The 14,462-nt window shown below is 42.2% G+C and overlaps 1 protein-coding gene across 1 annotated transcript in view; it reads right to left on the bottom strand.

Annotated features, from left to right (window-relative positions):
• The window catches only part of pde1ca (phosphodiesterase 1C, calmodulin-dependent a), a 130,818-nt gene extending 122,602 nt beyond the window's left edge, over positions 1–8,216 (bottom strand). The window contains exon 1 of the mRNA XM_061093614.1: positions 8,132–8,216. Within this exon, the coding sequence (XP_060949597.1) occupies positions 8,132–8,216 (85 nt within the window). The remainder of the gene's footprint in view (positions 1–8,131) is intronic.
• Between the last annotated feature and the right edge of the window lie 6,246 nt (positions 8,217–14,462).

Here is a 14,462-nt window from a genome sequence, read left to right as displayed (position 1 = left end):
TGGGCAAGAAGCTGAACCCTGAATTGCCCCCCATAGAATAACAAAGTGCTGCGAATAGATGCACTGAATGAATGTGTGTGTGAATGGGTGAATGTAAAACTGTACTGTAAAGCGCCTTGAGTGGTCATCAAGACTAGAAAAGCACTTTATAAAAATACAAAACCAACCAATTCATTGACCTTCAGTTATGCTTCATAATGTTTATTCTAATCAATGCTGCAAATACACTTATCTTGCTGATGTTCTCCTTTTCACTTGACAGCTATTGCACTTCTGTCCGTCCTGGGAGAGGGATCCCTCACATGTGGCTCTCTCTGAGGTGTCTACCTTCTTTTTACCCTGTTAAAACTTATTTTTAGTAGTATTTCCTTACTCTTGTTGAGGGTTAAGAGCAGAGGATGTCACACCTTGTTAAAGCCCTATGAGACAAATTGTGATTTGTGAACATGGGCTATACAAATAAAAGCCCCATTTCAGACAGGAAACGAAGAACAAGGGTTGCTGTTCTTCCAAACAAACTGTTCTAACCTGACAACATTATTTATATGACTGGCACTGTAGTGTATTCAGATGGAACTGGTTGAGGGGGGTGACTCCAAGAAGCAATGTTCAGCTCAACATCAGTGCTACTCTTCACGCTCAGAGCAGGGACTCACCATCAGGACATAACACAGACATAGGACATAAAACCGTCTGAAACAAAAGATGCACTCGACTTTATGCAGCACGCCACAGCACTGATTTACATGATGCATGCTGGTCCTAACACAATGCATGCTGGTTAGAATTTTTGTCTGACTTCAGCGCTGCTCATGTGACCTTAAAACATGCTGCAGTTAGACTGTGCTTTTGATCTTTTCCAGCTGCAGCTTGGAGTCCATCTCTGTAATGAAACAACTCTGCTCTGATTGGCTAGACTCTTCACTGACAGGCATGATATGTGTTGTGGTTTTAGTTTTTAGTTTGTATATTCATGAATGTAGATTGCTGTACTATCTGGTTTTCCAGGCAGCAAATGTTTTTATGAAATAGGTTTTCCATTGGTTTGGCAGGGGTCTGGGCATGGTTGTGGCAGCTGATCACTAATCGCGTGCTGCAGTATAACAACCCTTGTCTTCACTCCACTCATCACCAGATTATAAATCTACACTGTCTAAAACAGCCCTCCTCAGATTGACCTGTTTTGAGTGCCCCGCCCCCATCTCAAGCGAAACTACAAAATGCTATAGGTAAGTGCCGTATAAGTGCAACTAAATTGATACTTTTCATTTTATTTATTCAAGGTATATTCTGAAGAGATGTGTTCTTTGTTTTAAAGGACCCATCGTATGCCCATTTAACCACAGTTGATATGGTTCATTGGGGTCTTAATGAAATGTCTGTAACATATTTTGGTCAAAATACCACAAGGATCATTTAAAACAGCACCTTTCTACCCTGTCTAAAACAGCCCTACTCAATTTGACCTGTTTTGAGTGCCCCGCCCCCCTCTCACCCCCCCACCCTCTCCCCCCTCCTCCCTCCTTCACGAGATACAAGCGCCCAGATTTTTAGCTATCCATTACCTCTGTAGAAATATGGCTACTGGAGACAAAGATACAATCTTGCAACCATATAGTTTTGAACCAGAGTCAGGTGGGCCGAAGCCTGGCTGCGAGAGCCCCAGCGCAGCCCCACAGTGGTAGCTGGAGCTAGCGCAGCAGCAACATCCTTCCAAACTGTTGAATCAACGTTTAGAGGCGTCCGGGGGGTCTCCGCCTCGACGATCGGCATGTTTATGCAGCCACTTAGATGTCTGACGGGTAGCAGCAGCGAGCTAACGCTAGTTTGCAGTGGAAGCTCACGAGCTAAGGCGCTCCGGGCTCCACCGGCCCGGCTCCGTTGGCGCCGCTGTCTCCCCGGGGAGAGGGTGGAGCGCGTTAGCTCGTGAGCTCACGCTAGCCGGGGAGCTGGGCCGTCTCTCCCCGGAGCCGGTGAGATGATGGTGGGGGGTGGTCCAAGGCCATGTAGCGAGACTCCCTACATGGGCATGTTTGGAAAATGACGTTTTTTTTCGTAATCCCATTCGACGCACTCTAGCGTATCGTTTCTGACAAAGAGGAACCACAACAACCCGCGGGAGTTGTTTTTTTCCAGAGTTTTTGGGACGGTAGACATGCCAGATACCCAAATTAACGTGTAGAAGCACTACAAAAGTGGAATTTTCATAATACGTGCCCTTTAATATTTAGGTAAGGTATAACACATGTCACATACATTTGTCATTAACATTATCACCACACAATTTATTTGAACATATTCATCTACCACCATCAGCCTGTGTCATTTTCAGCCAGTTCCAAATTCTGTGGGTGGTTCAGATGAATTTTAGTCCCTGCACAGTGGAGACAAGAATCACTGCAGGGCAACACAATGTTGTCTAATGGTTAACATTCAGAGAGAGGTTTTACACTATTACATCAAGGCACATGGAAAACAATAGGTTCTGCGTTGAGCTTAACAAAGGATCTGTGTGAGAAGTTGAATGCAATTTAAGAGGTCCAGGACAGGCAAATTTATAATACAAATAATATCTGCCAGTTACCCCTTTGGTCATTCCCTTCAACAACCTCGGCTAGATTTATGTTGGATAAGGAAATTATTAGAAAGAAACATTTTCTTTTACAGAAGAGAACAAAGATCAATTGAATCGAGAATTCATAATGTCATGATCCAGGACCGATTATTAATTGAACTGTGTAAATTTTCTCTAATAGGAGCTGGTGCCCCCTTTCTATTAATAAATGCAACTTAATCTCAATTGGTCTGTTTTTCTAATCTTAATGACCACTCAAAGCACTTTCCACTACTCACATTAATACAGTGCAACTATATATAGCACTTCTTGATTGACATAGACAATTCTCACACACTAATCACACAGCCATCAGGAGCAATCTTTTCTGAGGACAACTTAACAGGCCTCACCCGCCCATTGTGCGTGCGTGCATGTGTGTGTGTACATATGAAATTAGGACGACAAGGGGATAAAGAACCACTACATTACACTCTGTGACAGAGGCTACTTCATTAGTGATAATGACTCCCTGAGCTCAGCACCCTAGCAACTAAAACCACACACACATACATATTATTTTGCAGCTAAACAAACAGTCATTTCCTGTCTCATCTGATCCCCTCAGATAGGACAACCTGTAAACACATACACATGCACACAGATAATCCTTTCTGTTATTAAATATTGCACATTGTTAATTTTGTTTGTATTGAGTCACAGTCGGCAACAGAACCCTGGTTTCAAAGAGTGTTTCATTAATCAAGCCAGGCTGGCATCATTGGTTGTATGCAGGCCCCCTGTCGTCAAGTCCTAAAGTTGGAAGAATCCATCATACTGTCTCACCCAATTTGGCCATTTGCAAGATACTAGTTGCGAACAGACAGAGCACTGTCAAACATCAGACTCACCAAAGCTGCTTTCAGAAATGCACTGAGCTCACAGTTCCTCAGTATTTTCTCTGGAGGAGGGGCATATGTGAACTCAAATGTCTGATTGAGATGCTCTGCAGTTACTGCAAACTTTTTCCACGTGTATAAAGTCTCTAGAAAACCAGTAGAAGTGAGCAAGGGATCCCAGCTGGATTCACCGTGAGGGAACAGGAGGGTTGATGAAGCCTCTAACACGCCACAGATGCTAAAATGAAAATTACAAAAAGAAGACAACTATTTCCCAGTGATAAAGTGGTGGCATACGTGAATAAGACAGACAAAGACGTTAACAGAGTTTTGCTTCCTGTCTCTGCCTGCTGCACACGGCTGCTCCAACTCTCGCCTTAACAAAGCTCATGTTACCCTATTTTTTCATAAGTTAGATATGCCATGCCACAAAATCATGTTGCTGATATGTCACAAATAGAGAAAAATATCATATCATAATGGAAAAGCGTTTTAATAGGGTTGGTCTCCATCTGGACCAAAATGTTGCAGCACAAGTGCTGACAGGAACTAGAAGGAGAGATCTTATTATCCCTGTCTTAGCTTCTCTGCTTTGGCTCCCTGTAACATTTAGAATACAATTCAACATCCTGCTCCTCAAAACCCTTAACAATCAAGCCCCTTCATATATCAAAGATTTCATAACACCTATTGTCCAAATAGATCACTTCACTCCCAAAACACAGGCTCACTTAACTAGTCTGTAGAATAGAATGGGGGTAGAGCCTTCAGCTACCATGCTTCTCACCTGTGGACCCAGCTCCCACTCTAGGCTCTACATTTAAGATTAGACTTAAATGTTGGACTCAGCTCCCACTCCAGGCTCTACATTTAAGCTTGGACTTAAAACATTCCTTTTCGATAAAGCCTATAGTTGGATGGATCAGGTGAGTTATTCTGCTAAAGGCCAAGACAGCTGGGGGATCTCCCATCATGAAGCTGCTGACAATTGCTTTGGATATTCTTCAAGGGGAAGATAATGCAACTGTCCTGCCATCACTCAAGGCCTTAAAGGCTAAAACGATAGGAATGAAGGACAACCACTCTTGTATGACATCTGGACTACCCAATGTCATAGTCGGTGTTAAAGTATTTTTGCTCATGTTCACTTGCTTAGTAGCAATTTTCATGCAAAACATTGTTAACAAAACTTACATGTAGCCTACACAAGGTATATTTTAGATTGGAACAGCTGAGGGTAGTTGTCAAATTAACTCTTCCTCTAATAGCTACCAGCTACCAGTCCACATGCTTGGAGCTTCAGTTTCCTCTTATATATCCCACTAATGTCCAAACCCCAATTCTACTGAATTCCTCCACTTCACTGAAATAGTAAATGGAAACATAATCATAACTGGGTTCACAGAAATATTGACAACACTTAAAAGATTAGAATAAATATACATACATTTTATTTATGATTACATTTTAATAGATATAGGCAGTGGCTGACCCAGAACATTTTCAGTGGGATTGCCACGATAATTCTGGCGTGGCCAAAATAGATCACTATTACATGAACATAAAAATATGTTTGAGTAGAAAATACAGGGCTATATAAAGGCAAAGCTTACATTCTAAAAATATATAAATGTGGTGCGATATACAGACTATCTAGAGTTCGGGGATTGTTTCTGATGTTTTTTTTATATTATATTTTGTATATAGGGGTTTGTGATGATAATAAAGGCATTTTGTTCAATTCTGTAAAACAAGTGTCCCAAACTACAGACTATCAGGGCTCCACGATATTATGAAAACATGCGATATGCGATAACATTATAATACTGCAATGACAATATGAAATGCGATAAAAAAACATAAACTGGCCCTGGCTATGGAGACCACGGACAGCACAGCAGCCGAGAGAAGGCTCACAGCCTGGCCACAGCACCACCAAGTCCGGGCTTTTTATACATGTTTGGACTGTGAAAAGTTATTTGTTAATAGATTTTAGCAACTATGTAAGTAATTTACTGCTCCTCTCTCTCCACCATTTGCGCTGTGAGCATGACGCCATCTCCTCCAGCTTTACATACATTTACTTAGTGTACAAAGTCTGTTTATATTCAGACTGTTCACACTGTGTTTGTGAGTTTATGTGTGTGTGTGTGAGAGAGAGAGAGAGAGAGAGAGAGAGAGAGAGAGAGAGAGAGAGAGAGAGAGAGTAGTAGAGTTTGTGTGCGCGCTGTTACTTTTCCCTTATGTTCTTGGGTCATAAATAAACTACACAACTGCTCATAGTAATGAATTTAACTTGTGATAAACTTGATCACAAGAATTTAGGCTGGAGGAGGCGGAACGAAATCGAATCTCCGTTTTCAAATTAATTTTTATATCTATTCTCTTCTTGTCCTCTTCTTCCAACGTTTCACTGACAAAAAACCTGTCAATGATCTGAATGTCTTTAATTTACTATGTAGGGCAGCAGGGCTCAATCTGATTGGCCAAATATATTTACATGCAGAGCGTGAATGCGTGGCGCATGGCACAAATCTGGTACAAAAATTCACTTTGTTTCAAAAACAAAAACTGCTATGAATGCATAGCAGTTTTTGTCACCTTTACGATACGTCAATCGTGCATGATGATACAACGATGACGATTGATTTTTGATATATCGTGCAACCCTACTGACTATTACTAAAGTTCTAGGAGCAGATGTTCAGCTCAGCTTATGGTAATCACTCACAGGATGCGTGCAGTTTAAGTTTCCGGCAGTGTGCCTGTGTCATTGAAGTAAGGTTCCGCAAGGGGGAAACCACTGACGGCTGTGACGTGATGCCTGGGGTGGTCGTGGCCTTCCCTAGCCATCCCCCAGCTCTGCCACTGAATATAGGTAAACAGTTGATATTGAGGGAACGCCTCGGGATCCCCCCGTCAGAGCTGGTCAATGTGGCCCGGGAAAGGGAAGTCTGGGGCCCCCTGCTTGAGCTGCTCCCCCCGCGACCCGACCCCGGATAAGCGGATGACGATGAGAGATGAGATGAGAGAGTTGATATTGATTTGCAGGGACCAGGAGCAGGCACTGGCCTCACTGCTGACAAGGGACCATGGACAGGGTCAGGAGCAGATGCTGGCCTCACCACCAATGAGGTACCCAGGACAAGACCAGGGGCTGGTATTGACCTCACCGTCAAAGTGGGCCCAGGGACAGAAGCAGGCGCCAACATCACCTCTGAAAAGGGGCACTTCAGTGTACATTATCAAATCTGCACCATACTTCTAATATTTGATAATAGTCGCAAATACACTGTTTGTTCCTGATTCAGTCCGCTCTGATGTTCTCCAGTGGGCCCACTTCACTCAAAACAAAAACAAGACCCACTTCTGGTCTGCTTTTCCCCTTGCCCATACCCGCCGTCCCTGGTCACACATTGCTCTAGACTTTGTCACCGGCCTTCCCCCATTTAATGGTAACTAATGACATTGTGTCTGACAGGGGACCCCAGTTGACATTGCAGGTATGCAAATCCTTCTGATCAGCTCTTGGTATCAATGTCAGACTTCCTTCTGGATATCCCCCCCAGTTCAATGGCAAGACTGAGCGGGACAATCAGGAGATTGAGACTGCACTACGCTGTGTGACTTCTACCAACTCATCCTCCTTGAGTGCTCAGCTACCATGGGTTGAATATGCCCACAATACCCTTACCAACACCTTGTCAGGAGGGAATTGGCTGAGGGAATTTAAAACGGGAGAAAAAGTACTTTTATTGCTCCCCTCTTCTAGCTCTAAATTACTCGCCATGTGGAAAGGGACCTTTTTCGTTCAGACGGCGAGTGGGGTATGTCGATTGTGAAATTGTGTGGTCTGTAAGGGGTTGAGTCACACAAATATACAACCTCAACCTCCTGTATGCATTGAAAGAAGGAGAGCCCGTTTCTCTGGGGGCAAAATGTCTCTTTTGATACTAAAGGTTTCCTACCCCTGCACACTATGGACAATACATTGCCTCACAAACAGGGGCTTGCTTTTTAGCGCTGTTTATTCAGTTTAACAGGAGAAGATGGCATGTCTCTAGATCGGACCCTCTTCCGTGCTCAGAGCTCACTGTGGGTCGCTCCGAGCGAGTGGGCGGGGTCGGAGCCCCGGGACCCGGGGCCGGTGCGCTCGCCACACACACACACACACACTTGCCCGCTCCAGGTATTTCATGATGGCCTGATACGGTGATGATTTAAAGAATGAACGTGACATTCACGTTAATAATATGAAAACTGATTCGTTCAGCGTTTGCGAAAAATATGCACAACACTGTCCTGTACAGCCACTGGACAGGGCTGACAAGCCGCATTCGGCTCCAGAGCCGCGGGTTGCCACACATAGTGTATTACAGAGCAGAAAAGGTACTGAAATGGGCCCCAGTTATAGACAGATACACAACTTTTCAACTATATCTTACACTGACACGTTGTTGAGCTCGAGAAAAATGTGATAAAACTAAATAACAATACATAACTGAATGAAGCAGGAACAATAGCTTAAGCTGTCAGTGCAGAAGACAGCATATTTAGAACATTTTAAATAAGGTAAATAAAAGGATCACTTGTTAAGCAACACAAAAGCAAAAGCTTGATTTCTCTTTCTCTCTCATACACACACACAAATAACATACTGTAACAAAGAGTATTTTACCGATAGTAAAGCTGAAGCCATCAATGCTGATAGTGGCACTCCGACACTTTTTAAATCCCTGATTCTTAGATGTTGGTTCTGTCATTGTGGCTCTTTATATTTACTCCTCTGCTCCCTTTCTCTCAGTGAATAGGTGTGGAAAAAGCAGAGTATTGCTTCCCAGGAGAGGAGGAAACTCATAGGATGTCACCCCTGAGAGGCTGTAACCCTGGCAGTGATTGCTGGAGGGTGGAGGTGTTGCTGAGCACTCAGCACTCATGTTAAGGAGGGACGCTGGGATCCTGTCCCATCCTCCTCCTTGCTCTAAATCCTAAAGCCACTGTGCACCTGTAAGAGCACCCAATGCTTCCAAAAGACAACATTGATGGAAAAAATATTGTTATTTAATTTTTTTTTCAACTGCAAATCATAACACGCAAGTAAAACTCTGTTGTCGGTTTTATCTAAAAAGATTTTATAACAGAAAAAAAGGGTTGTCAAGTAAGTCTTAAATGTCTTAAGCACCTGAAAAAACAAGCCATTTTTTGTGCTCTATATATAATTCCTTTGTGATGCAGCCCCCCCAAAAAATTAAACAAATATTTGTATTGGTTAAAATTGGAAACATACAGTTTCAATTTACCTTCTACATTAGATTAGACATTGACCTTATTTCTCCTTACAATTCAAATGTTTTGCTAAAACTGTTTTAGCATTTTACATTTTAATTAACTGTTTTCCCATCACCTTAATACAATAATAGTTGCATATTATCAAACTAATTACACAAAGTTGACGGAAACGTTTTTTTAGTGGAGTCAATTGGAGGTTCCAATTTTTTTTTTTTTTTTTTTTAAATATTTGTATTAGGAGGTAAGGCACAGTAGAACAAGAATCAATGATACAGTCTACTTCCTTGGATGATTTTCTTAATTAAAGGGCCACATGAACGTGGTCCTGCGAACAATACATTACACAATTCAATGAAAATAAGAATAGGGAGTCTCAATTTTAATACAGTTGTGGCACCTTAGTTATCCAACTTTGAGTTTAGTGTTTAGAATGATTAATCCTTGATGCCTATGCACATCAGTGCGCGCATGATTTTGATACTATGTCCAATTTTTGAAAGTTACTGTACCAGGATCTGGTCAATTTTGAGTTCCACCAAGACAGGGGGGGGTTCCAATCTTGATATGGGCCAACTGTCTTACAGGTACTCACTGCTGGATGGTGCTGATTGTACAGGCTAAACACATAATTAGCTCACTCTGGTGGCTATAATAATCACACACTGTTAAACAAGAACAATATCAAATCAGCTTAATCATTGCTTGGTCATTCAAACAATCATATACAAAATTAAGTTGGCAGCAGTTACGGTCAAGCCCTTGCAGTCCACATACACTGGGTGAGCTGAGGCTCTGGTGTAGTTGCCGGAGGTTGGTTGACAGGGCTTTGTATTGTGTTATGCGTTTTTGTACAAGGAATTATTATTGTCACATCCTGTTGAGGCTTGCATCCAGTTGCTAGTAGGTGGTGCTATGATTATGCTGAATTTTGGCATGTAAATGTGGTGCTGCGTAATCTCAGAGCAGCCAGCAGCTACGTGTAAACTTTGATGTATTTTCCCTTGTAACTCGTGTTCATGTAAACAAAGCCGGTATCTTGCTATCAAAATGGTGGCTAGTGTCTCCTATTGGTTCAAGTGAGCTGTCAATCTAAACTTGACCCAATCGGAGCTAGCATGGGTTGTCATGAATGTCAGAGTCTGTAAGCGCCTTGGCCAGTCACTTCTCTCATCAGGAGACAACGCACGGATCATGCCACCCAAAGTACGGTTGAAACGTTCTACACTCCCGTTTCCAATAGGATGGTAGGGGGTGGTGTGTGATTTTCTGATGCCTGAGACTCTGAGAAGCTCACACATCAGGTGATTCTCGAAGTTAGCACCCTGGTCACTGTGGATCCTCTCAGGAAAACCAAAGACACAGAGTATCGATCCCAGAGAACTCTTGCAACCTGTTTGGCTGTCTGATCCCTACATGGAAATGCCTGAGCCATTCTTGTGAAATGGTCCATAACCACTAAGACATCAATGGACTTGTTTTTGGAATCCTCAGCTGACCAAAAGTCAATGCAGATATATTCTAGCGGCCTTGTAGATGTGATGCTCTCCAACGGGGCTCTCCCCTCAGGCTCAACCGTCTTGCTGACAATGACGAACATAATCTCTATCAAGCGTTGGCCAGAAAAACCTCTGTCTAGTCAAACTGAGAGTCCTGAACTGAGCCAGGCAGATTCTCATTTATAACCGTTGCGTACGCACAACACGGGGCCTGAAACGTGCGTACGCCACTTCTCACGCCAACGTTGGGATTTATAAAAGCAAACGTGACGGGAGAATTTTTGGAGACGGGAAAGTGGCGATGCAGACGCGAGTGAATGAACTGAAGCAGATTATTGATCCACATCAATTACACTTAAACCAACAGCTTAGTTTTGCTCGCGCGACATTTCTGCTCCACACAAGCCTTTTAATTTAAAAAACAACTTACAGCGAATTATGTTCAGATTTCATTTAACCCGAAGTTACAGAGCCGAGTCATTAATAGGTTTTAGTAATATCTGCCATCAGGCGCACAGAGCGCACTGGAGATCAATTACAAGAAATGAAGAAACTTTCCAAATAATATCCCAGAGTGGAGGTGAGGATCCACTGATGTGAGGGAATCGGTCCGATGATCTTAATAAGTAAATACTGCTGTGACAGTGGAGCGGGGCTCTGCTTGATGTGTGCATGCGAATGGAAGGATGAGGAGGAAGCGAGGGTTCAGCGATTTCTGATCTCACACATTGTGTTGTCCACAGCAGCAGCAGCGGCAGAGTGTCAGTGTATTTTCTTAATTAGTGACGTCACTGCTGTCCCATAAAGTCGCTCTTCACCTCCACCTAACTAACAAACACCTGGATATCAGTGTCAGAAAGTTCCACTTCCTCTTCACATCGCTTGATGCGGTGACTCCGTCCGGACTCACAGTGGAAACCCATTGGTCCGCCGCATAATTTAATATTCACGCCGTGCTTTGCATTGACCATTTATGGTTGAAAGTGGGCGTGTGGAGGACAGATTTGGAGGCAGATCCACGTATGAATATTTCCAGGTGGACTGTGATTTATATAGCGAACATTGCGTTCAGGTGAGCGTGTGCACGGTTTTATAATCGGAATTTTCTTTGACGTACGCCATTTTCGGCTTTTGTGCGTACTTACAGTTTTAGTATGAATCCTACGCACTGTTTAATAAATGAGACCCCTGGGCATATAACGGGGATTATATCCTAACAAATATTTTCAGTCTTTTTCTGTCCAATATTGAAGAGGAGCTTGATAAAGTTGTAACTGCCTGGAATGACCATCGCATAGGAACAACAAACAATCCTCGGGCTCCTAATGGTTAGGGTTAGGGTTAACCCTAACCCTCCATAATGTATGCAGTTCCTAACCTTTATGGGGCTCGAAAATTTCTTGCAGCCAGCTGATCAAATGAAAATATGCAGAGAGGACTGTTGTTTTAAGGACAGCCCTTGTGATGAGGATGTGTTTCACTTATGTATGGAACTTATGGCTGAACACAAACTGGCAATGTTTGATGATGAGTATGGAATTACAGACCTTTATCTAAGACTTCGTCCAATAATTGCTGATGGACGAGGGGAATGAAGTATGTGCTATGATAAACAATGTCAGCTGGCCTACCATTGTAAACAAATATGTCCTGAATTGTTTATTGTACATGCCATCTGAAATACAGGCACATGAAAAATAGATCACTGTCAATTTTTGCTACATTTTCAATATCAATCTGTAGAATATATCACAGAAATGAAATGAAAAAAATATATCAATCATTTTGTAACTCATCCATTTGTATCCGTTTCAAATTAAAAGCCTAGTCTAGCATTTCTTTGGATGGAATCCCTTAATCTGTTAACAATGCTTTTATTGATGGCCATCATCAAATCCAAACTACATGTTCAAAGACGGGGCTTGCAGCAACAGCGCTGTCTGTGTGGACACCAAACATGCATGCGAACTGCTGCAGTTCAGCGAGGTAGCCGACGCACAGGTAGAGAGGTATAGGCAGTTTGGCCCAGGGGTAATACTATGCAAAGAGCATGTGCAGATTATGAAAACATAAATATTTTTCATTTTGAGCAGGTTCATGCCCTAATGTTAAATCTGTTAGAGTTCCATTATTGTCAAGTTGGCCCCCAAGAAATGCTTCTTCCTCAGGGGATCCGTAAAATGTCTTGGTCACATAATAGAAAGAGAGATAATGGTGTTTCTAAGACCCCTCTAAGGTTGACAGCATCACAAGCATGACAAGCAAAGTGTAACAATCTGTTCAGTCTGTTTCTGTTTGTATTCACTTCCTGTATTATTTTGTTGTCTGGGTTCTTGTGTCTAGTGTCTAGCTCTACTTCCTGTTGGTTTCCCCACACACCTGTACCTTGTTTGTCATTGAGCATTCCCTATTTATACCCTGTGTTTCGCCCAAAGGGAAACATCCTGGGCTGAGCGATGAAGCCGATACGGAAGTGCAAAAAGCTGCAGTTCCATGGGAAGCCGCTACGCCTGGCTCCAAGAAACAGGAAGTCCCATTGACTACCATGTTAAAAATCCCGACTTTAGAGCAGAATTAAACCTGTTTACAGCCTGGTACAAAAATTGGTTTTAGTCTCAATCGCGGGGTTATTCCTTCATGACAACTCTGAGGGGGATGAATTATTTCTAACTCCCTCGTTTAAGCGATATAGAGGTTTGAAATTATGAGTAATTTGGTAGTGCACAGTTTAATCCAAAAGCATATTCAAATACATAGTTGAATATCCACAGAAAATAAGGATACAAGCTTTGTTCATGAGTAACACTTCCTCGACAATAATGCCATACTTTTCTGTTTCCTATCATTTTATTAGGAACGGACGAGCCTGAAGGACACAGTTGTGCTGACCGTTTTCTGTCTCTTATGGCAAAGAAGAAAAATAAAACACTGGGTTCTTATCTAAAGTGTATCAAATCAGAAAGTAAAAGATAAACATTGTTCTAATAAGTGTTAATTTTTTTATCCAACCATAATGAATATAGAAATTAACTCTATTATCCATGACACTCAGCAATGAGCCAAACTCTAAACAGTTGCAGGCCATCTTTAGTTAAGGAAGCAAAACTCAAGTGTTGTGTAGATGAAGCTGGTGCAGGTCGCCCTCATGTTGACCAGCCTGAAGCTGCTGATCTCCACCATGTTGCTGCTGAGGACATCAGGGGCTGCAGTGCTTCATCTAATGAAAAGAAGAAATTCACTGTTAAATAATGTTTTGTGTTGTGTATGAAACACCACAGATGTCAGACAGAACCGATGTGCTGGGCTCTGGGTTTGTACCCTCATGGTTAAATGCAGATATTGTAAGTCACTTTGGATAAAAGTACTGTTGTGGGTGGAAATCAAAGGCAGGAGTCGTCGTTATTAAGTTAACACACTTGCGCAGTGTAACTTTAGCATGAAAAGTACAAGCGGAGCGTCTGTTTCATTCAGTATAATTTATTCTTCCTCGTGCACCGGCTCTGTGCATCCGTTAGCACAGGTTCACAACAACAATAACACAGGATGTGACGACATACACGTCATATATACACAGGTACGAGAGAAACGTAAAACCTCTAATAACAGGCAAAACTATTACCGTATAACAATAAGAGCGTTCTCTAGAATAATGATAGTTTAACACCCGCACTCGCTCTTATCACATTAGGTTGCATCAAAACAAAAATAACAGAATGTGTTATCCTTGATACTCAAAGAAACAAAATACTCTTTGCACTCTTAAGTACCAAACATGTTTCGTGCAAATCTTTTTAACTTCAGCTTAGTAGCTGGCTTTGTCATGACATCAACAATCATTTGCTCAGTAGGACAATAGTCCAAAATAAACTTTTCATTGTTGACATTTTCCCTGATAAAATGATACTTAATGTCAATGTGCTTGCTCCGTTGTCTGTTGACTGGATTTTTGGCTAGTGCTATGGCACCTTGGTTGTCTTCATACATTTTTGTTTTTGCAAATTTAAAAGTGTCTATACCCCTGAGTAACTGCTCTAAGTAAATGCATTCCTGTACGGCTGAAGCTAAGGACATGTATTCAGCCTCACAACTGGATAAAGCTACTGTCGGTTGTTTTCTTGTTTTCCAGGATATCAAAGAGCTTCCCTCTTTTAGACTGACACAATAACCTGATGTACTTCGCCTATCTGCTGTGTCTGCTGCCCAGTCAGCATCACTGTAGACTCT

Source organism: Limanda limanda, chromosome 20, assembly GCF_963576545.1.
Source record: "Limanda limanda chromosome 20, fLimLim1.1, whole genome shotgun sequence".
In the NCBI taxonomy this organism is placed as follows: domain Eukaryota; kingdom Metazoa; phylum Chordata; class Actinopteri; order Pleuronectiformes; family Pleuronectidae; genus Limanda; species Limanda limanda.
Note: the sequence above shows the minus strand (reverse complement) of the source record. Positions and strands in the feature narration are given on the sequence as shown.